The 21,046-nt window shown below is 35.9% G+C and overlaps 1 protein-coding gene across 11 annotated transcripts in view; it reads left to right on the plus strand.

Annotated features, from left to right (window-relative positions):
• Positions 1-21,046, plus strand: part of ptk2ab (protein tyrosine kinase 2ab) — a 65,365-nt gene that overhangs the window by 21,123 nt on the left and 23,196 nt on the right. For 6 of the 11 annotated variants that reach the window (XM_082149041.1, XM_082149033.1, XM_082149039.1 and 3 more), the window contains 19 exons: positions 1,863-2,029; positions 5,169-5,256; positions 6,244-6,323; positions 6,755-6,817; positions 7,789-7,843; positions 9,418-9,558; positions 9,854-9,931; positions 10,017-10,115; positions 10,209-10,326; positions 12,549-12,588; positions 12,883-12,941; positions 13,590-13,607; positions 14,968-15,024; positions 15,976-15,996; positions 16,554-16,651; positions 17,706-17,790; positions 19,092-19,192; positions 20,464-20,579; positions 20,792-20,892. In XM_082149041.1, the coding sequence (XP_082005167.1) occupies positions 1,863-2,029; positions 5,169-5,256; positions 6,244-6,323; positions 6,755-6,817; positions 7,789-7,843; positions 9,418-9,558; positions 9,854-9,931; positions 10,017-10,115; positions 10,209-10,326; positions 12,549-12,588; positions 12,883-12,941; positions 13,590-13,607; positions 14,968-15,024; positions 15,976-15,996; positions 16,554-16,651; positions 17,706-17,790; positions 19,092-19,192; positions 20,464-20,579; positions 20,792-20,892 (1,585 nt within the window). The remainder of the gene's footprint in view (positions 1-1,862; positions 2,030-5,168; positions 5,257-6,243; positions 6,324-6,754; positions 6,818-7,788; positions 7,844-9,417; positions 9,559-9,853; positions 9,932-10,016; positions 10,116-10,208; positions 10,327-12,548; positions 12,589-12,882; positions 12,942-13,589; positions 13,608-14,967; positions 15,025-15,975; positions 15,997-16,553; positions 16,652-17,705; positions 17,791-19,091; positions 19,193-20,463; positions 20,580-20,791; positions 20,893-21,046) is intronic. The other 5 variants (XM_082149035.1, XM_082149034.1, XM_082149036.1 and 2 more) reach the window with 3 other exon arrangements.

Consider the following 21,046-nt stretch of genomic DNA (forward strand, 5'->3'; position numbering starts at 1 on the left):
ATAGAGGCCTGTATTTATAATATTATGAATGAAATGTGCGTTATTTGGAAGAAAGTCGAGGTGTGTGACTGACTTAGATAACTATATGGATCCCCCGTTCCACCCGGAGGTGAACTGTCATCCGCGCCCGCGCCTCCGCGCCCCCTCCCCTTTCCCCTTCTCAAACAAACAGCTTCTGTGCACGGCATCTTCTCAGCAAGCAGGGGCGCCTGCAGTTGCAGGGGGCGCAAATTTGCCAATTCCCCACACAGTGAAATGATAGATAATAGAAAACCGCTTTGCGACGCAGAATTATTATTTTTTTTTTTTTTTTTTGCTCGTGCCGGCGGCGCCGCCCCCCCCCCCCCCCCCCCCAAAATGCCGCCCCGGGCAATTGCCCGGTTCGCCCGTGCCAAAAACCGCTACTGCATAAAAATAATCTATATTAAGATAAGTAAGAGACACCATTGTTAGGCATGGCCATTGGAAAATTAATGTTATTGGTAGCAGGCTATAATTTTTTTTTATTCAATAATATAATTTTTCTTTCCAAAGAATTGGAAATTGTCATTATTAAATGCAAACAGACAATAGATAGATAATCATATTAGGTTTTTGGTAAATCAGTAATTATTGGTTACATGCTTTCCTTATTGTTAAGAGGACTATTTTCAGTGACTGAAATTGAGTTCTAAATTGTGTATTTGCCATGTTTAATTGTTGTTTTTGAACTTAGTAGAAGTCTTATTAAATGGATAGTTCACCCAGAAATGAAAGTTCTGGCATCATTTACTCACTCTAATGTCGTTCCAAACCCGTAAGACTTTTGTTCATCTCTGCAACACACATGAAGCTCTTTTTAATGCAATCTGAGAGATTTGTGTCCCTGCATTGACAGTCTACACAACTACCACTTTGACGCTTCAAAAAGTTCATAAAGAGATCGTAAAACAAATCCATATGTATCAAGTGGTTTAGTCTGAATACTGATTGATACATCTTATGCATTAGTTTTATTGATACTGACACCACAAAGATTCCTGTGTAAGACTAAAGATGATACTTTCTCTGAGCTTCATGCTTTTCAGCATTATTCAGAATACAGCTCTCCGTGGCCTAGAACACTCGTGGCAAAACCCCCTCAGACAATGGCATGCTACTCTAAATTATTTAATGAGGTTGGTTTTTGAAGCCAAGTAGCCGTTGTTACTTCAAAGCGTATTGTCCCGCTTTCATCCCTCACACATCCATCATCGTTCCAGTTTTATGCAGGTTTACATCTGATGCTCTTTAGTCGTATCAGGTCTGAACCTCATCCAAACCTGGCCCACACTAAATGATCAGATGTAATCTCTGGGAGTTTATTCAGGTGGTTTTCGTGTGATTAAAGCCCTATGATTTATCGATGTGTTTTCCCATTTTTAAGATGTTATTTTTTTTTTAAATGTATAGACATGCTACATCTTGTAGTCTGATGTCTGTAAGGAAATTGAAAAGATAATGGCCATGAAATATAATTCATCACACACTAATGTGGCTTATCAGTTCTTTCCTCATGGCTCATGCATTTTGCAATTTGCATAATAAATTAAATAACAGTTTTTCCATCCTGTTAGACATCATATATTATGCTACAGCAGACTCTTGAACATCCTGCTCTTTCTTGGTCTCATCTATCTCCTCTCTCACAATCCCACAGAACCAAAGAACTTACTGACCCCGTAATATGACACATTGATCATTAAACTGAAACTCTTCTGGCTTTGAACCGTTTCCTTCAGAATATTCTCTCAGATTCACTGAGATGTGTCCTGGTTTGAATATTTTAGAAACTCTATAGGGTACGATACGTTGTCACCAAATTGTTGTGTGTGTGTTTTCAGGGCATTATACAGAAGATTGTGGACATCCATAAGGTGAGGTGTGTGTCCTGCTTTGGTCTGCGCCTTTGCCAGCTGAGAACAGGTGAAGTTCATTGGCTCCACCCCGACATGGGCGTGTCTCATGTGAGGGAGCGGTACGAGCACAGCCATCCTCAGGACGACTGGAGGTGAGTCACTGTTATAATGCCAATATCATAACCATAAAAGCAATATTATGACTCGGGAAACATTGAGATCATATGACCAGCTGAGTCGTGTAGTTCTACTCAGTTAATACAATTACAGATCATGGCAGGTCCATCTGTTTTTCAACCAATGACAAACAGTGTTCAGAAGTTTGAGGTCAAACTGGGGTCACTAAAGTTTAATGTTTTTTCCTTGCTGAATAAAAGTATTATTTATTTATTTATATTTTTTATCTTCCTGACCCCAAAGTTTTGAATGGTAATGTACTTGAAAATAATGATTATTTGAATTTTAATTTCATTTGGTGACACTAGTAGGGCATAAATTAGTTGGCCAATATTTGTCCATTTTGTGATTATCATAATTTCTTTGTGTAAAATAATAGTATATAGTGTGTTTTTGTGTGTGTGTGTAAACATATATAAACGTATACCTTACTTTTTAGATATCAGTTTTAACATTGGCCTTTGAAAAATGTGTATTTTAAATGTGATTGTTTTTTACTTTTTACTATTTTACTTTGAATATGCTCTCATCAACAATCATGTTTTTTTCATATGCGCTTAAAAATAAAAGAAAACAGAACTGTGTGCGTTCTGCAGAGGAAGTAACCACAAGCTTTAGATTCTGACAGGTCTGACAGGTCTATGACAGGTCTTTACAGGGGCTTCGTAAAGTGTGCCATCACTTTCTGTAATCTTTCCCCGGACTGCTTTATGTTTATGTCTACAATACAATCAATACAATACAATACAATCAAAACACCTCTAACATCTCTGAGATGGCACATCGTTGACATCTGACACCACTGTGGTGCTGTGGCACATTATTAACTATTATATTATAATTATAATTTGATAACTATTGAATGAAATGATGATGGTTCAAGCCTAAGACCATTCAGAAAGGTGCTAAGTTATGCAAACCTTCCCTTGTTTCATTGTATAAGACAGAATTCCTGTTCCAAAATCTTTATGTTCAATACGTACTTTGAATAGGGTCATGCCTGTTTTTTGAGGATGACACTGCATATCGCTCTGTTGTAAAGAATTATCGGAGTGAATATGCTGTTCATGTTTAGAGGATGAAAGAATGATATAATGGCTTATGTATAATTCATTCAGTGGGGGTGGATAATTCTGCATCAAACTGAGGTTGACCCAGTGGGCGGAGCTTCAGAATGAATGTGGCTAGTCGTAGTGACTTTTATCTTAATGAAGCTAATTTAAGCAGTCCCTGCTTAATTGCACTATTGTTTATATTCCATTCACGCAGCCCGAGGCTTGTTTCACCCATCTTCTTTCTTCAACCGTTCATTATGTATGAATGGGCTTTTTATGCATTTACGGGGAAGTCCGCGGTTCAAAGGATGAGCTGGATTCTGTTCGCCCTCCAGCATGTCTTTATAATGAAAAACAGAGCTCTGATAATAAATTCAGCATTTGCTTTAAAGCAAGACATTTTACCCTCTGCAAATGCAGATCAGCAGGTTAAATTCCTCCTTTTTACTTTCTGAAGAAATGGAAAAGAAACAGACTTGCAGTCTATCTCTTGTTTTTCATGGTCTATGATCGTGTTTCCCACATGGAAAAAAATTATTCACCACAGCCGAAATTACAGTGATAAACTGATCTAAACCAGAACTCCAAACTGGTTCTATTTTAATAATACTACTTTTTTATTGGTGGGAATCTGTGCTAGTAGATGTAGAAGAATGTTTCTATGCTGATTGTAGAGGGACAAAATTTCTACGATGTTTATGATATCGACGCAGAGACAAAAACACTGTTACACAAATGAATTAATTTTGCACTACTCAGGAAGTACATCAAAACCAGAAAGAAATGTTAACTTTAACTACCCTAAAACACACTTTAATATAGTATTATACAAATAGTGTGTGTATAAAATATAAGTAAAATGCAATGTACGTTCACACATTTTCATTTTATGTGTACATTTCTCACATTTGTTTTCATTATATATTCATAATTTTATTATTCATTCTTTATTTACTTAAAATTTGGTTTCCTACACTTAGGTGATATTATGCAAAATGCTGAAGCATATGCACTGAACTTTTAGTTCACCCAAAAATGAAATTTCTGTCATTGATTACGAACCCTCATGTCGCTCCCAACCCGTAAGACCTTCGTTCATTATCGGAACACAAATTAAGATATTTTTGATGAAATTCAAGAGGTTCTGAACCAGCCATAAGCAGCAACATCATTGCAACTTTCAAGGCCCAGAAAGGTAGTAAATATATCGTTAAAATAGTCCAGTTGACTAGAGTGGTTCAACCTTAATGTTATGAAGTGACGAGAATACTTTTTGTGCTAAAAAATAACAACTTTATTTAATAATTTCTTCCCTTCCCGTTTCGACTCATGTAGCTTATAAGGAATCAAGAATAAAGCCAAATGAGGCTTTTTAAACAAAGTGACAGAATCTGTTCTTCCAGATCCGAATGTTCACAAACTTCCCGCATAAAAAAGCCCAAGCCTATGCACAGATTATTTCCGCAATGCATTTTAAAACTATTTGAAAGTTCTGAGCATCATATCTGAGGCAGATGGCGGCAGGTTCCAGGTATATCATCCCCAGCCGATTTCGAGAACATAATTGTTTTGAACGTGTGAGGCAGGTGCCACAGCATTCTGGCTCGTTCTCAGGTAGAGAGAAGTGTTGAACTAATTTAGTATAATTGAGAGCAGACAGTGAGCCAGCTGTGAGAGAACAGGGTGTGATTTTTACCTCCCAGACAGACAGCTGCTGAGAGCAGCCACTGATACCACAATAATTGTGTTGTCTGGCAGACTTTAGAAGATCATGTCTCACCGGCATTTCTAATCAGTCACATATGAGAGGGAAGATGAGTAAACCTCTCCCAACCATCATCATTGTTAAGGATTCAAGACACACAGTAAAGATGTTCAACCTGAGGGCTTCATTTTCTAAAGCATCTGTTGTGATTAGTCAGGCTGTGTGAAGGCTGCCAGTCATTGATGATTATTTTGAGGTTTATGCTGAGACTATGCAGGCGACTTCTGATAGAGCTGACAGCATGTGCTTTTTGTTATTAGATCGTTTCTTTAATTCTCTCTCTTCTCTCTCCAGATATGAGCTACGGATTCGATACTTGCCTAAAGGATTTTTAAACCAGTTTACTGAGGACCAGCCAACTCTTAACTACTTTTATCATCAGGTGATTGTTTAATTTGGCAGCCTGTGTACTGCTGGCAAACCTTTTGTTAATGATTCACCCCAAAATCAAAAAAGGTAGAAATTATACTATATTGCAGGCTTCATTGTCTTAATACAATTATAATGTAAAACTAAGTACCGTACTCCCACTCTCTAAGTACACTCCCAATTCTCAGTAAGGAATTGCTAAATAATAATAATAAACAAAGTATTTTGGCGTAATGGTGTTATTTGTTGTACAGCTTTTAATTTATGCGGATTGTAATTTAATATTACAAGATAATTATATTATAGATGTTTTTGCAAAAATGAGAATCATAATTGTCATGATGATAAAAATGTCACAATGCAGAAATGTAATGGTCCTACAATAGGTATATTTTTCTTTATGCCAATTTTTTGTGTATTTTCTATTTAATTTATTTCTTTTTTATTATTATTTTGGGGTGAAATCTATATTTTCAGGAGATGCACTCACATTGAGTGATTGAGTGGTGGTTTAGTGTTCAAGTCTCAGGGTCCATAACCGGTTTGATCACTGCCAGGTTACAAAGATCAAACCATGAGCTCACAAACATCATTGTAAAACGCTTAAATGACAAGTGACTGGCCTTCGTATGTCTCTGTTCTATGGTGCCATCACATGAAAGTTGCACAAACCAATTCCACTTGGTCCTTGTGTGACGATTTATACAAAAGAAATGAAGACAAACGAATTACAAATAGCATGAATTGAGAGGAAAGTACTGCTACATCAGATATCAACCTTCATTATTTTTTTCATGAATAGCAAATTAGCTTTGTATTATTGTGTTTCTTGGAAATTGAAACTCATCATTGTCTTATTTTTTATTTATTTGACATGCAATATCGGTCTGCTGAGGAAGAGTGAAATTATAAATTCTGTCATCATCCATCCTGTTCAGTCCGTATCACCTTGTGTCTTTCTCCTTGCCTTGCCTAGACTAATATTTATCTGTATGCCCAGGTGAAAAGTGATTATATGATGGCGATTGCCGATCAAGTTGATCAAGAAATAGCACTTAAACTAGGCTGCATTGAAATCAGGTATGTGTGATACACATTACATTATGCAGCACAACTGTTTTTAACATAATAATAGGAATATGTTTCTTGGGCATCATGTGACACTGAAGACTGGACACAGAAAGCTGAAAATTCAGCTTCACCATCACAGGAATACATTTTTAAATATAATGAAATAGAAAAGAGTTATTTAAAATTGTAATAACATTTTACAATATTACTGTTGTTCAGTATTTTTTAAATGTATAAAAATAAAATAAAATCTACATTTACACTGTATTATCAAATTAATGCAGAGTTAGTAAGCATAAGAGGCTTCTTTCAAAAATGGTTTAAAAAAAAATTACCAACCCCAAACTTTTGAATGGTAGTGTAAATTTAAGTGTTTTCTAATGACTTTTATCAACTAAGGATTGAATTCAGACAAATCACTTTCCTCTTCTCTGTTCCAGGAGGTTTTTCAGGGACATGCGCGGTAACGCCCTGGATAAGAAATCAAATTATGAATTATTAGAGTAAGTACTGCTGTCTATGTTTAGATCATTCATATCCAGTTCTAACCTTGTGCCCGTATTTAATTATGTGATGCATCTTCAGACAGAATCCGTTTTTATTGAACTTGAGAAATTTTGGTCCAGTTAGCTTTGATGTAGGTGATTTCTGCATCAGGTAGTTGTGAGAAAGTAAAAAATAAACTGTACACTGTTTTGCGAGAAATAAAGTCGACATTTGTGAAATTTCAAGTCGTAAGTTCTTCCTGTTCTCCTCGTCCTTCTTCAGAGGTCTGGTCGCGTCTGTTAGGAAGAGACGCGAGCGGTCAACCGGACAGGAAGAGAAATTGGGAGAAATAGAATTACAATTGTGAGATATACAGGAGCAATTTGAAGAAATATTCACTGTTGTGAGATAAAGTTGCAATTACCAAAAATGGGCTTCCGTAGGGAAACTTGGTATGACACCACAAAAAGAAATGGCTAGCAAAATGTAGTACTGCTTGTTGCTGTCACTATTCACTTTTTATTTGATTTAATGTGTTAAATTAAATTCTGATCAGTTCTCATTTACTCATATTATCATATAGAGCACTGTTACCTTATGATGTAATGCTGTGTATTTCAAAACAAGCTCATATTAGACTGAAAGGAGTACTCTAGGTCTTTGAACCATTAGAGGATTTCTCTCCATCTCTTTTTCTTTCAGATTGTGTGTATATGGGTCAGAATAACTAGTCCGTGTTGCATGGCCCTCTGAAACCCGTCTGATCTATTTTGAGTAGAGTATAATTGATCTCTGCGTATCTCTTGCAGTGGTGCAGCGGCTCCATTACTGTAGTGTTTACACCGGAAGAGACAATAACCTCTACCAATGGTTCAGCCTCAAACAAGTTGCTGTCTCATTTTTATGTGTTTTCACCCCAAAAACTGATCTGAGGTTTTACTTTCTTTGAAAACTGAAGTCAGTGTCTTTCTGTATTCTCTCCCTGCAGGAAGGACGTTGGTCTACGGAGATTCTTTCCAAAGAGTTTATTAGATTCAGTTAAGGTAAGACATTTCTGATGCTCCTGCGATGACTTCCTCAAAACGGTGGTTGTCTTGATTTATTGAATGTGAGAAAATGCTATTGTTCAGGCAAAATCAATGTTATTACCTACCTGGCTCCTTCTGCGGTCTCACACCCCTGAGATGATTTGGCCCAGTTCTGTTCTCTCTCTCTCTCTCTCTCTCTCTCTCTCTCTCTCTCTCTCTCTCTCTCTCTCTCTCTCTCTCTCTCTCTCTCTCTCTCTCTCTCTCTCTGAAGAAGCCACTGAAGGGAACCGTTCTAATGAAATGCAGTTTGCCACAGAGCCAGTTTCCTTTTCCACCTGACCTACCTAGTCTGTTTCAGTCTTCAGTATGCTGTGGCATGATGTCTACTGTTATTTTAGCTGCTTGTATGGCATTATTCTTTGTGGAAAAATTCTATAAAATGTTTAATTAATTGCCACGTGTTTACATTTTTAAAAGAATTACTTAAATTAAATTACAAATTAATTTACAATAATTTTTTTCTATTAATAAAACTAATTATATGTAAATGTTTTCTTTTATTTTTATATATGTAAGAAAATTGAAAGACAAAAATTATTTTAACATCCGAAAATTATGCAGTTCACATTTACATTTTTGCAGTTAGAATCTTCTGTGCTTCTTATTTTGAATTACTGCTCATTGAATCATTGAGATTGTAGACTAAATTGCAATTCTGTGTGCGTTTAAATGCATTAAAAAATTGAGGTTGAGAATGGGAATAGCGTTTGTGTCCCCTAAGGGATTTCCCTTTTCTTTGTTAAAGGGGATTTTCTGCATATTTTGTGGCTTTCGCTCTCCTCTGCTCTTCCTTTTCATAGTTTACATTCTACCCCAAAATCGCGCCTTTTCATTGGTTGCCATGGAAACCAAATCCCATGTCAAGAGGGAAGAGAGAATTACCGACCAGTTTTGAGGATCTTTAGATTTTTCAAACATTCTGCATCCCTTATGGAGAGGACCCTGATTCTAATTGGCTATTTATCATGTCTAAATAATTAATACTTTTTGATAGTGTTTGCATAATTTGACACACAGCTTGTTTACACCATTAAAGATTCATTTGAAAGCTATTAGGAAACTGTTTAAATTTGGATTATAAGACCCCCTGTTGAGATAGCTGTCATTATTCTACGGAGATGGTTTTATTTTAGAGATTTCCTTGGCTATGGTCTTAGTCTTGTATTGTGCCATCAAAATGATTAACATTCTCTCTGAAGAAATATTCAGTTATGAATGCCTTTTTCCTTTTAAAAGATTCAAATGTCCCAGTTTGTTGAAATAAGGTTCTTGTTGTCTAACACCTAAAGGTGAAGTGTGTCATTTTTGCACCAAACAATTAGTCCCGCCCCAAATGTACGCCATTGGTTGAGCCAGAGGAAACAGTGTTTCACAGTTTACAATCTTTCTAAGTCAAGAGTTGCTTAGAGTTGTCAATGCATATTAAACTCGGATAGGAAAAAGTCTTTTAAATAAATAAATAAAAACCTTTAAGGGATTGCAAGTAATAGCTTAATTTGATTACAAGTAATTGTGTTTTGTCTTTTCAGGCTAAATCCCTGCGGAAACTGATCCAACAGACGTTCAAACAATTCGCCAATCTGAACGATGAGCAGTGTATCCTCAAATTCTTTGAGATCCTGTCCCCTATATACAGATTTGATAAGGAGTGTTTTAAATGTGCTCTCGGGGTGAGTTGAGTTTAGATGTTAAATAATTCAATTCATTCAAATAAAGCCACTAGTTGTCTAATAACTCTCTTGATTTATTATTTCTTTCTTGATGGTGATGTAATGGTCTGTAGTGCCCTCTGTTGGCTAAAAGATGAATATGGTCATAACTTTTTTTTTTTTTTTTTTATCTAAATGGATACAGCCTTTAATCATTTGTCAATGTGATGGGAAAATAATGTTGCATTGTATTTATTAGTCTGTTTGTGTTTCATGAAGTGTTTGAGTTGAATGTGTCTGCTGTTGTGTGTGCTAGTCGAGCTGGGTGATAGCAGTGGAGTTGGCCATCGGACCAGAGGAAGGCATCAGTTACTTGACTGACAAAGGCTCAAACGTAAGTACTGTGCAGTCCTGTGGATGGGGGAATGAACTGATAGACATCCGTACAGTGTTTATTAAGTCTGTATCTCTTTGTGTAGCCAACACACCTCGCCAACTTCACGCAAGTGAAGAGTATTCAGTTTGAGGAGCGAGAGAGGAAGGGAATGCTGCAGTTAGATGTGGCTAGAGCACCTGAGGTAACACCCACACATATTTCAGTGTATTATTTTGTCTTATATGTGGTTTTTGTACGTGGATATAATGGCACATTGTTCTTGTGCATTTCTCAGCCTCTGACGGTGACAACTACAACAGTGAACACTGCGGAGAACATGGCCGATCTCATTGACGGCTACTGTAGACTTGTTAACGGAAGTTCCTCATCGTTTATTGTCCGTGTACAGAAAGGTGAGAACACAAACACATACATTAGGGGTGTGACGAGATTAAAACGCGACGAGATTTCTCGTCGAGGTGAAACTTTGTCTCGTGAGTTGTTGTGATGTCAGTGATGGAGCGTGAGGGTGAAATTAGTATTGAAGATGCCCCTGCCACTTTTAAATCATTTGTGTGCCGGGCCAATCACACACACACTCCGCGCGCACACACACACTCACTGTCCCTCGCTCACTCACTCACTCGCGCGCACACACACACACACGCGCTCACTCGCGCACGCACACTCTCGCTCGCACTCAACCCGTCGTGGAGGACCGTTAAAATTAAACATGCTAGTCTTTCTGTCGTGATGTCCTGAAGCATCGCAGACGCGTAGGTTATCGCCCACTATGACACACTATACGAAATGAAACGATCGAATCTTGCGTCCCGACGCCCGTTGTCCGAATCTCCACGAAACGGATCGTGCCAAAATCGTGCTAAAATAGTGTAATCTGAACCAGGCAGGTAATAAACATTTGACCTATCACGCAAAGAACCTATTAAAGCACTAAGACATGGGAACAGTATAGCTAACATTCACATATCACAAGTCATATCGACATCGCAATATTAAACAATGTTATCGCACATCGCAGCTTGTTCTGTGTAGTTAATTTATCTCTTTTTCATGCTTGAAGAAAAAATTTGTTTCTGTTTGAACTTGTAGTTTTGAGAGAGCAGTACTTTGATTATGGATACACACTTACTGTTTGCATTTAAAGTGTTATTTCAGTTATTTATATTTATTTTATTTATACTGTTTTATTTTTTTATGTTCGATTTGTGGAAAGGAGTTCGATTTCTCATGTGAAATCGTACAGGGGAGAAGCCAGACGGTAGAGTTTATAGCAAAACATTTTGCAGTGTTTGCATGTCCTTTACTGCATAGAATTAATTAAAAGAGAAGTAAAATAACATTCATTACAAGTTGATTTCAAAATGCACCTAAATTGTTTTGCATTTTGTGATTTTCAGTTGAATAAAAGACTATTTTCCGTTCATATATTTCATCATTGAGGATTTCTTAAAAATTGTGTAAAAATCTCGTCTTGTCTCGTTCTCGTGAACCCAATCTCGTGTCTCGTCTCGTCTCGTGGAGTAAGCGTCTCGTCACACCCCTAACATACATACATACATACACACACACACACACACACACACACACACACACACACACACACACACACACACACACACACACACACACACAGATCTCAGATAAAATAAGATACTCTACTGTTCAAAAGTTTGTGATTTAAAAAAAAAAAAAAAAAATAGGTAAGGTTTCATTTATTAACATTAGTGCATTAACTAACGATGAACAATACATTCTTACAGTATTTATTATCCTTTATGTTAGTTAATAAAATTGTTCATGTTCATGCTAGTTCGCAGTGCATTAAACTAATGTTAGCAGACACAACTTTCGATCTTAATTGTATTAGTGAATGTTGAGATTAATATTCACTAAGATTAATAAATGCTGGACTGTTCGTTGTTAGTTCATGTTAACAAATTAAACCTTATTGTAAAGTGTTACCGAAATGAATACTTTTATTCAGCAAGGATGCATTATATTTCACAAAAAATATCAAGCGGCACAATGTTTTTAACATTGGTGATTATAAGAAATGTTTCTTGAGCACCAAATCAGCATATTCAAATGATTTCTGAAAGATCATGTGACACTGAAGACTGGCGTAATGATGCTGAAAATGTATTACATTTGAGCTATTTTAAATTGTAATAATATTAACACAATTTTACTGCATTTACTGTATTTTAATAAAAAAAATGCAGCATAGGTGAGAGACTTCTTTCAAAAACACATAAAGTAATCTCACAGACCCCAAACATTTGAACTGTATATACTGTTTTATATGCAAAACAACATATTTAGGTATTACAACATATTTATATTTAGGTCTGCTAAAAATATGTTACTAGCATGTTTGTTCACTCATTAATTATCACATGAACTTCACTGGATTCACTTCCAATGTCACTCCTCATTTGCATAAAACACAGCTATTGCACATTGCCAGTGGTCACTGTTGCTCATGTCACCTCAAATCATCAAATAAACTCTGAAAATGAAAATTATATTCCTTACTCAGTTTTTTTGTTTTGTTTATTATTTCTATTTTAGTTTTCACATTTAAATTGTATTTGTCAATGTTTGTCAACAGAAGGAGAGAGAGCTCTTCCATCTATCCCAAAGGCTCCAAAGTAAGTTTATACCCACAGTTTTTAATTAGATAGACTCTGCTCCTCTTACACACTCTGTTCTTGCTCCTTTGGCCTCTTTGGCTCAGACATGTGGAATCTCTCAGTGTACCCTCAACTAATGTGACGCGCAGCCCATTAATGTGACTGTGGTAGTGCCCATCTGTTATGTCATCCTCCCTGCACATGCTAATGGAACAGACCGGCACGGTGGCTTCAGTGTAGAAAAGGTCATTCTGTGATTTAAGTTTGATTGAGAATGTACATGATTCATCTTCTTCAACCTCTGTCACACAGATCAGCAAACCATGAGAAACGGTTGCAAGGAGTCAAGGCCAAAGCAATCTCCATCTCAGGTAAGACTTATCCAAGAGGACTGCACTGTGACCTCGCATTTTCATTGATAATGAGTTTAATCCATAACTAATTCCAGCCATGTTCTTTTGAACCTCTGATGTTTTCTGGAAAGCCTGTTGAGATATCAATAATTCTACGTTGTTCGAGTTGAAATGAATGTGGTTGAGTCTGTTGCTCTGTATCTAAAACTCCTCCAAACCCTTCTCCAGTTACTTTCTAAACCTTCTCCAACTTACTTTTGTGTGTAGAATGTCCCCACAAGGATGGGGACCCGAAGTCACCTAAATTACTGTGGTCAATGTTCCTCACAAGGAAAATGGCTTAATAAACACTAAATGATGTCTTAATGTGAGTTTTGCGGGAAAGAAAATGTCATTATCTCAGTGGAAGAACAATAGAGATCACTAGGAAGTCCCTCACCATGATAGTGGATGTGTATTTAATATAATCTAAAGCTTTTTTCAAGAACTTCCTCTTGCTAATAATGGTTTGGGGCTTTTGTTTTATTGCATTGTGTAACAGCCATGAAATACTCTTTTGTGCTGTTGCGCCTCCTTCTATCTGTTATGATAAAGACATTAATCTAATGCTTTCTCTTTCTCTCTGTCTCTCTTCTTAAATCTTTTGCATGCTGATTGGATCCACAGATGATATTGGTGGGGATGGTAAAGTCCAATTTTGTCTTAATGCTGAATTGAGCGGACTATTCACAGTATATTATTATGAGTCATCTTGATCAGTGATTTTGCCCGACCAATTTTTTTTTTTGAATATGTCAATGATTCTAATGCGCATTTAAGTTTCCCATAGACTGTCAATACACTAGTTTTAGAATATAGAATATTTGAGAATATAACTTTAAAATATATTATCAATTTAAACTTCAGTCGCTATAAAAAAAAATGAAATGGTTCATTTGCGCCATCACTTTTAAATGTTCAAAAAAAAAGTCTCTACATGGCATTTTTCTTATAACAAAATGTTGTAATAAAAATATATTTAGGTAAGAATTGCTATTTATTACTATGTATTTTAAACTAAATTTTTAACTTTTCAACAATGCCTGTTTGGTGAAAATTATGGTTTCTTTTTTTTTCTTTTTTCTGAAAATTTTTTTTTTTTTTTTTAGAGTAAAAGATATATTAATATCATCAAACAGCTGAACAATATCAGTTATTTTAATATATTTAAAAACAAATAATAATAATAAAAAAATTGGTAATATTGACCAGTCATATTGCCTCAACTGATCTCCCAACCATTTGTATTTGAACTTATTAGCTCAACACAGCAATATAATTTTCAGAGAATATTAAGTATATATCAAAGTGAGCTGAAGTTTTTGCTCAGAAGTGTTTTCCTGTTTGATAGCAGTTTGACTGCATTCAGCTTCATGTTATAGTCCTGTGGAAACAAAATACCTAGGTGTATCTGTGTGCTTACAGTGGAATTTGATGTTTTGATCTCGTAAAGATATGTTTCAGTTCAGCCATGTTAGAGACTTTATCTACTGAAAACACACATCCTTTTCTCTAACAGTAAAGGGAAAGTGTTTGCTCGCAGCACTCCACTCGCGGGACTTCACTGACAGTCAATACGAGCTGTCAAAATCTGTTGACTTTCGTTGCATTGCTGAGTAGAGAATATGTGACATAACTTTTTCCTTAAAACCAGACACAATAGCTGTCAGATTACCCATGACTTCATCTGTTTTTCCCAATGACACCAATGCTTTAGAAAGAAATTCCCCCCTCACTGCCAGATGTACTCTCTCTTTAAACACACGCTCAGATATCACAGTTGCGAGGATGTGATCGAAGCCAACTCAAACTCCTGCAGAATACATAGACCTCCGAACACTTTTAAACTTAGCACTGCGGCGTTAATGGGGAAGAGACGGTGGAGTGTGTGTGAGTTGTGCCAGAGATGAGAAGACGTGTTTCCGAGGGGGCTTCTGGTTTTGGAAGGGCTGTTTTTAGCTGGTCTTGGTTCATTAGGACTTAAAATACTGTTTTCCCTTTTCAGAAACAGATGACTACGCTGAGATCATAGACGAAGAGGACACATACACCATGCCCTCCAGTGAGTATCACAGGTTTACACTGATCTCAGAACAGTATTATGGTGCTCTGGCTTAAAAATTCACTTTAAAACTGAATCAATCAGCTAAAATTAGATCCTTTTTGTGTGTTTTGTCCACAAATATTTATTTGTTGAGGAAATCCGAGGTTGTATATTGTGAATATTTAAAATTTGACTTAAATGAATCTGGAGGGTAAACTATTGGTGTCATAAGTTAGTTCAGCTGTTCTATATATTGTAAAAGTAAATATATCATTCTGCAAATTTTCCTAACCTACTTTCCTATTATCTACCTGATTTTTGAGCATGCTGTTTGGCATCACAGACACAGACGCTCTTGAGACGTTTATAGATGCTTGAGTTGGTGTCGCTTTCTGCTTAGCTGTTCTTTTAGGTCTGAAACTGAACTCTGTAACGTGGCGTTCAGTTTTGTCTCTCCCTTTCTGTGCGCTTGCATCTCAGTCAATCATCATTTGCTCAGTGTGGGCTTGAATATAGGAAGTTGTATAATAACAACAGAACTAAATCCATGTATTGACCAATCCTGGTCACATGGACGCTGTTCCATGTGCTTATAGGACACAAGGGAAGCATTGAAATGGATATGATGTTGAACTCCTGTTTTATAAATAGAACAAACATTTAGCTATATCGTATATTATGTTTTTTAATTTAAGAATCTTGTATGTTTGTAACCCCAAAATTACCTTTTTTTAAAAAAAATAATATTGATAAGTAAATGTTTTATATATTTATATATTAATAAGCTACCCACAACTGTGAAATTAACATAAGTGTTAAAATCACCGGGCCGTGATAACAAAACTTAGCGTTTGTAAACATTCATTAAAATGCTCTTTATAAAAGGAAATAATTATTAGTTAATGGTGATCTTAATGTTATCCAGTGTTATATTTGCCACTTTGTTTTCTCTCATTATTGGCACAACAGAATATTATGGACTAGATGAAGGTAAAGCTGTTTCTCCTGCTGTTTTCATTCCCTTCCCTTCAAATGCTTGAGACTTCATGTGTGACGGTGGGGCCTGTGTGTTTGTGTGCTTTTGCTTTGCCTGTCTGTGTTTCTTTTGGTTGAATCTTTATATCCTTATTTACTGATGTTTTAAACAGAAATCAATGTTTTTTTGGATTTACCCACATATATGCTGCGTTTTGACTGACACATTCAAGTTCCACTAAAGGTGCTCCAAACTGGCTTTGACACTTTTACATGTAAATGGCTTGTTCAGTAACTCTTTTTTTTCTCTTGTTCATGAATAAACCTTGGTATATTTTCTGTATTGAGTCTTGTTTGCATTTTTGGTTTATAATTGTGTTTTAATGGCATGTATGGGATAGATTCTATTTTGGAAAGCATATATGTACAGATTCAGATGGAGTAAAGAATTGCATGGTGTCTTGGTTCTTGGTTATTTTTTCTGAGTACATAGTGCAAAGTGGCCTGTGATAATCATACATGAAATTATATTTTTAAGTGTTCGTTCACTGTAGGTCCATTTTGTCTTTCAGCCAGAGACTATGAGATCCAAAGAGACAGAATTGAGCTGGGACGCTGTATAGGAGAGGGACAGTTTGGAGACGTACATCAAGGAATCTACCTGTGTCCGGTATAAATTACTTGTTACATTTTATTAAATTATTTAAATGGTAATTATGTGAAATATTATTAGAATTTGAAATAATTTTCCACATTTTTTCATGTAAAATTATTCTAAAATGCTGATTTGATGCTCATCAAACAAACTGTTGAAAAAGGTGGTGATTTAATAAATAGATGAACCGAAAGTTCAAAAGAACAGCATTTGTTTGACATAAAAAAAAATTGCTACAATATCTTTACTGTCACTTTTGATCAATTTAATTAATCCTTACTGAATAAAAGTATTAAAGGGTTCACCCCAAAAAAAAAATTCTGTCATAATTTACTCACCCTCATGTCGTTCCAAACCCGTATGAGTTTTGTTCATCTTCAGAACACAAATGAAGCTCTTTTTAATGAAATCTGAGAGATTTCTGTCCCTCTATGGACAGTCTATGCAACTACCACTTTGATGCTTCAAAAATGTCATTAAGAGATCGTAAAACTAATCCATATGAATTGAGAGGTTTAGTCCAAATTTTCAGAAGAGACACAAATGCTTTAAATGATGAACCGATTAAAATTTTAACCGATTTTATTCACATACTGTATATAAGATATGGTAATCTCATCTGTACTTGCTTAATGCGTGAGAACAAACGCATTTGTTCTTGCAGAAGCTCAAAGTGTTGTGTAACACAAGAATGAACCTCATTGGTTCTCACACGTCAAGCAAACGTGCTTGAGCTTCAGTTTACCACAACTGATGTTTGAGTCGATGAATGTTTATATGTGAAAAAAAAGCCTAAATTGAATATGTTCATCATATAAAGCGATTTTATGTCTCTTCAGAAAATTTTGATTAAACCGCTAAGTTCATAAGGGTTAGCTTTACTGAAAAGGTCTTGCTGACCCTAAACTTTTGAGTGATTGTGTATATTAGATAATTAGATATTAAAGGTTCAGTCTTTATTAAAGTATAATTTTCACACTGTGATTGGAAATAATTATGCCATATTAAACGGGAAGCTAGACTAAAACAGTTATTAAATGCTTGTTTTTTGTTTCTTTTTTGCCATCAGGAGAACCCAGCACTTTCTGTGGCAATAAAGACGTGTAAGAACTGCACCTCGGACAGCGTTCGAGAGAAGTTCCTCCAGGAGGCCTGTGAGTGTAAAATCTCTGATACCCAGCAGCCCCAGCACTGAATATCTGCGTCATTTACATGGCTGTGTCCGTCAACTTTCCATCACTTAAATAAAGAGGAATGTGTTTTGTTTAGTTGGTGCGGAAACTCAAAACATTTTCAGAATGTGGAGTTTGTAAGAGCACAGCTGTTGGCTTTTGTACACTTGAACAGGTGCTGGTATGAGTGAGAGTGAAGGAAAGGTCAGGCAATAATAAATAGGACATGATGTTTTTACCACAGCTTTTATAGATCCTTCACAGATAATTAGATTTAACTGTATAATTCGGTTTTGTCTGATTTAGACACACATGATGCATATCCCACTATTCTGAATATCAGCTAGTAATGTCATACCACACTTATTAAAGGGATAGTTCACCCCAAAAAATTCTGTCATCATTTACTCACACTCAAGTTGTTCCAAACCTGTATGAATTTCTTTCTTCTGCTGAACACAAAAGAAGATATTTTGAAGAATGTTGGTAACCAAACAGTTGATGTGCCCCATTGACTTCCATAGCTTTTTTTCCTCAGATCACAATGTTTCACTATATATAAATGAGTAGTTCTCATCTGGTTTTGCCTCAGGACCCAGATTTTACTTTAAGCAATGTGTTGTGACCTAACACAATACTAAATTTTTTAGGAGATGATATACAAAAGAAATGCACTTAAAATAGAATAAAATTATTGACATACTATGCGAGTAATATATTGTTCTTTCATTATGAATGCAACAACAAATATGTACACTACTGTTTAAATTTTGGGGTCATAAAGACCAAGGCTGCATTTATCTGATCAAAAATACAGTAAAAACGGTAATATTTTTTAATATTATTACAATAAATAATATATATAGAAATTGTATAATTTAAAAGAACTTTTTACTGTTTTGTAATGTTAAAATGTCATTTATTCCTGCAATGACAAAGCTGAATTTTTAGCTTCATTACTCCAGTTTTCAGTGTCACATGATCCTTCAGAAATCATTCTAATATGCTGATTTAGTGCTTAAAAAACATTTCTTATTATTATCAATGTTGAGAACCGAACAGCAAAAGAACAGCATTCATTTGAAATAGAAATCTTTTGTAACATTATAAATGTCTTTACTGTCACTTTTGATCAATTTGACTGAAACTTGTACCCGAAACTTTTGAATGGTAGTGTATGTTTTTCATAACAAAAGCAGTTATACTGTATATGCTGCAGTACGCCCTGCTGAAATGTCATAGCAGTGATGTTGGGCTAATTTTGTCTCTCTGTGTTCCTGCAGTGACCATGCGACAGTTCGATCACCCGCATATTGTTAAGCTGATTGGTGTCATTACAGAAAACCCAGTGTGGATTATCATGGAGCTGTGCACACTGGGAGAGGTGGGGCTTTTTTTATTTACTTATGGCAGGCAATCTGGGTTATGTGTAGCAGTTTGCATTGGGTTTGGGGAAGGGGTTTGAACACGTCATAAATGTCCAAGGGAACATGTCCTGATATTAAACGCATTAAGCTCACATTATTCGCAAAGATGGCAGCCGAGTTAAAGCTGGAGGAATCTATCATGACTGCTTGTCTCATAAACTGGCCATAAAGGCGTAGCAGAGATGATTGCTAGCGGAGGCTGTTTTTCACAACACTTCTCAGATGATTCAATCCAACTGAGACACTGTGAATGAGGGTAAATGGGCTTTCTGATGGGAAACTGTTACCTGCTAAACAGCTAAAAACTCTCTAAAGTCTCTAAAGGGGTTCTGCATTAACATAAAGCCCTATTTACACCCAGTGTTAACATCTGTCTTGGGTGATCCGATAAAAAGCGGACAGCTAAGGCACATGCTGTTCACATCTGGAGCCAGATTGAGAGAACATTCTTTAGAGTAATTCTGACTTTAAAAATGACTGATTTTATTTTGATTCCCAAATTGGAATGTTCTTATCTTTTTTTCTTAAAGGGATAGTTCACCCAAAATGGAAATTCTGTCATTATTTACTCAAGGCGTTCCAAACCTGTGTGACTTTTGTTCTTCTGTGGAACACAAAAGAAAATATATGAAGTATCCCTTTAAGATAGTTGTTAAGACAAAACTTTACAAAAATGTAAATGTTCTACAAATCATTGTAAATAACTTCCAGCTTGTCTTAAATCTCCAACGGTAACATTATAAGTTTACTGACACTTTAAGTGAATTGTATGTTGCAGCATGTAGATGGCAGACATAACCAAGATATTCCATGAAGTTTTGTGCATATATACTGTATGCATGTAAAAAAAATATTTTAAGTTAAATACCATTTAACTGAAGTTTTCAGACCATCACTAAATGTGGTTTGAGTAATCACAAAAAAATATTTGAACCTCTTTTTAGAGCTGACTACTTGTGATGACCACTTAAGCTGTGATTTCTTAAACCTGTGTGCTGCTGTCACAGTTGTCAGAGGAAAAAACAGTAATGCAATAGAAACTCATGGATATAGGCTGTGGATTCCTGTGACCTGTACAACAGCTCCATCTAATGTTCATCGTTGGTTTTAACTCTGACAGTGCTGTTAATTGTTAAATTTGCTGTGCATTTGCATAAAGCTTGCGTAATATTATTTCATTATTTACTGATATATTTATGCATTTTTCTCTCCCTCTTTTATTTTTCAGTTGCGTTCCTTTCTTCAGATTAGGAAGTACAATCTGGATTTAGCATCGCTTATCCTGTTTTCTTACCAGCTCAGCACAGCCCTTGCGTACCTAGAAAGCAAACGCTTTGTACACAGGTAAGTGTCCACATCTTGCAAACACTGCTGGTGTCGTAGTCATCACTTCACTTTTCTGTTGAATGTTTTTGCAGGAAGGATCAGGAGCCTCATCTAATTGTACTTCTGCATGCATTATTTATTTGACTGATATTGTACTGATAGTCTGGATATAAGGTGTCTACTTAAAGGTGTCTACTGAACATTTTCTTTCCTGATGTTTTTTTTTTTAGGGACATTGCAGCACGTAATGTTCTTGTGTCTTCAGTGGACTGTGTGAAGCTGGGAGACTTCGGGTTGTCTAGATACATGGAGGACAGCTCTTATTATAAAGGTATGAAGGCACTGTATATATGTATACTTTTTTTGTGTGTGTCCACAAAAAGAAATAGTGGCAATAGAACAAACCGAGAGCAAAATGGTGAATGTAACATAAAAAATACAATACCTTTTAACAGACATAATTAAGTGTGAAAATGAAAGAAAAA

Source organism: Leuciscus leuciscus, assembly GCF_965113295.1.
Source record: "Leuciscus leuciscus genome assembly, chromosome: 20".
Lineage (NCBI taxonomy): Eukaryota > Metazoa > Chordata > Actinopteri > Cypriniformes > Leuciscidae > Leuciscus > Leuciscus leuciscus.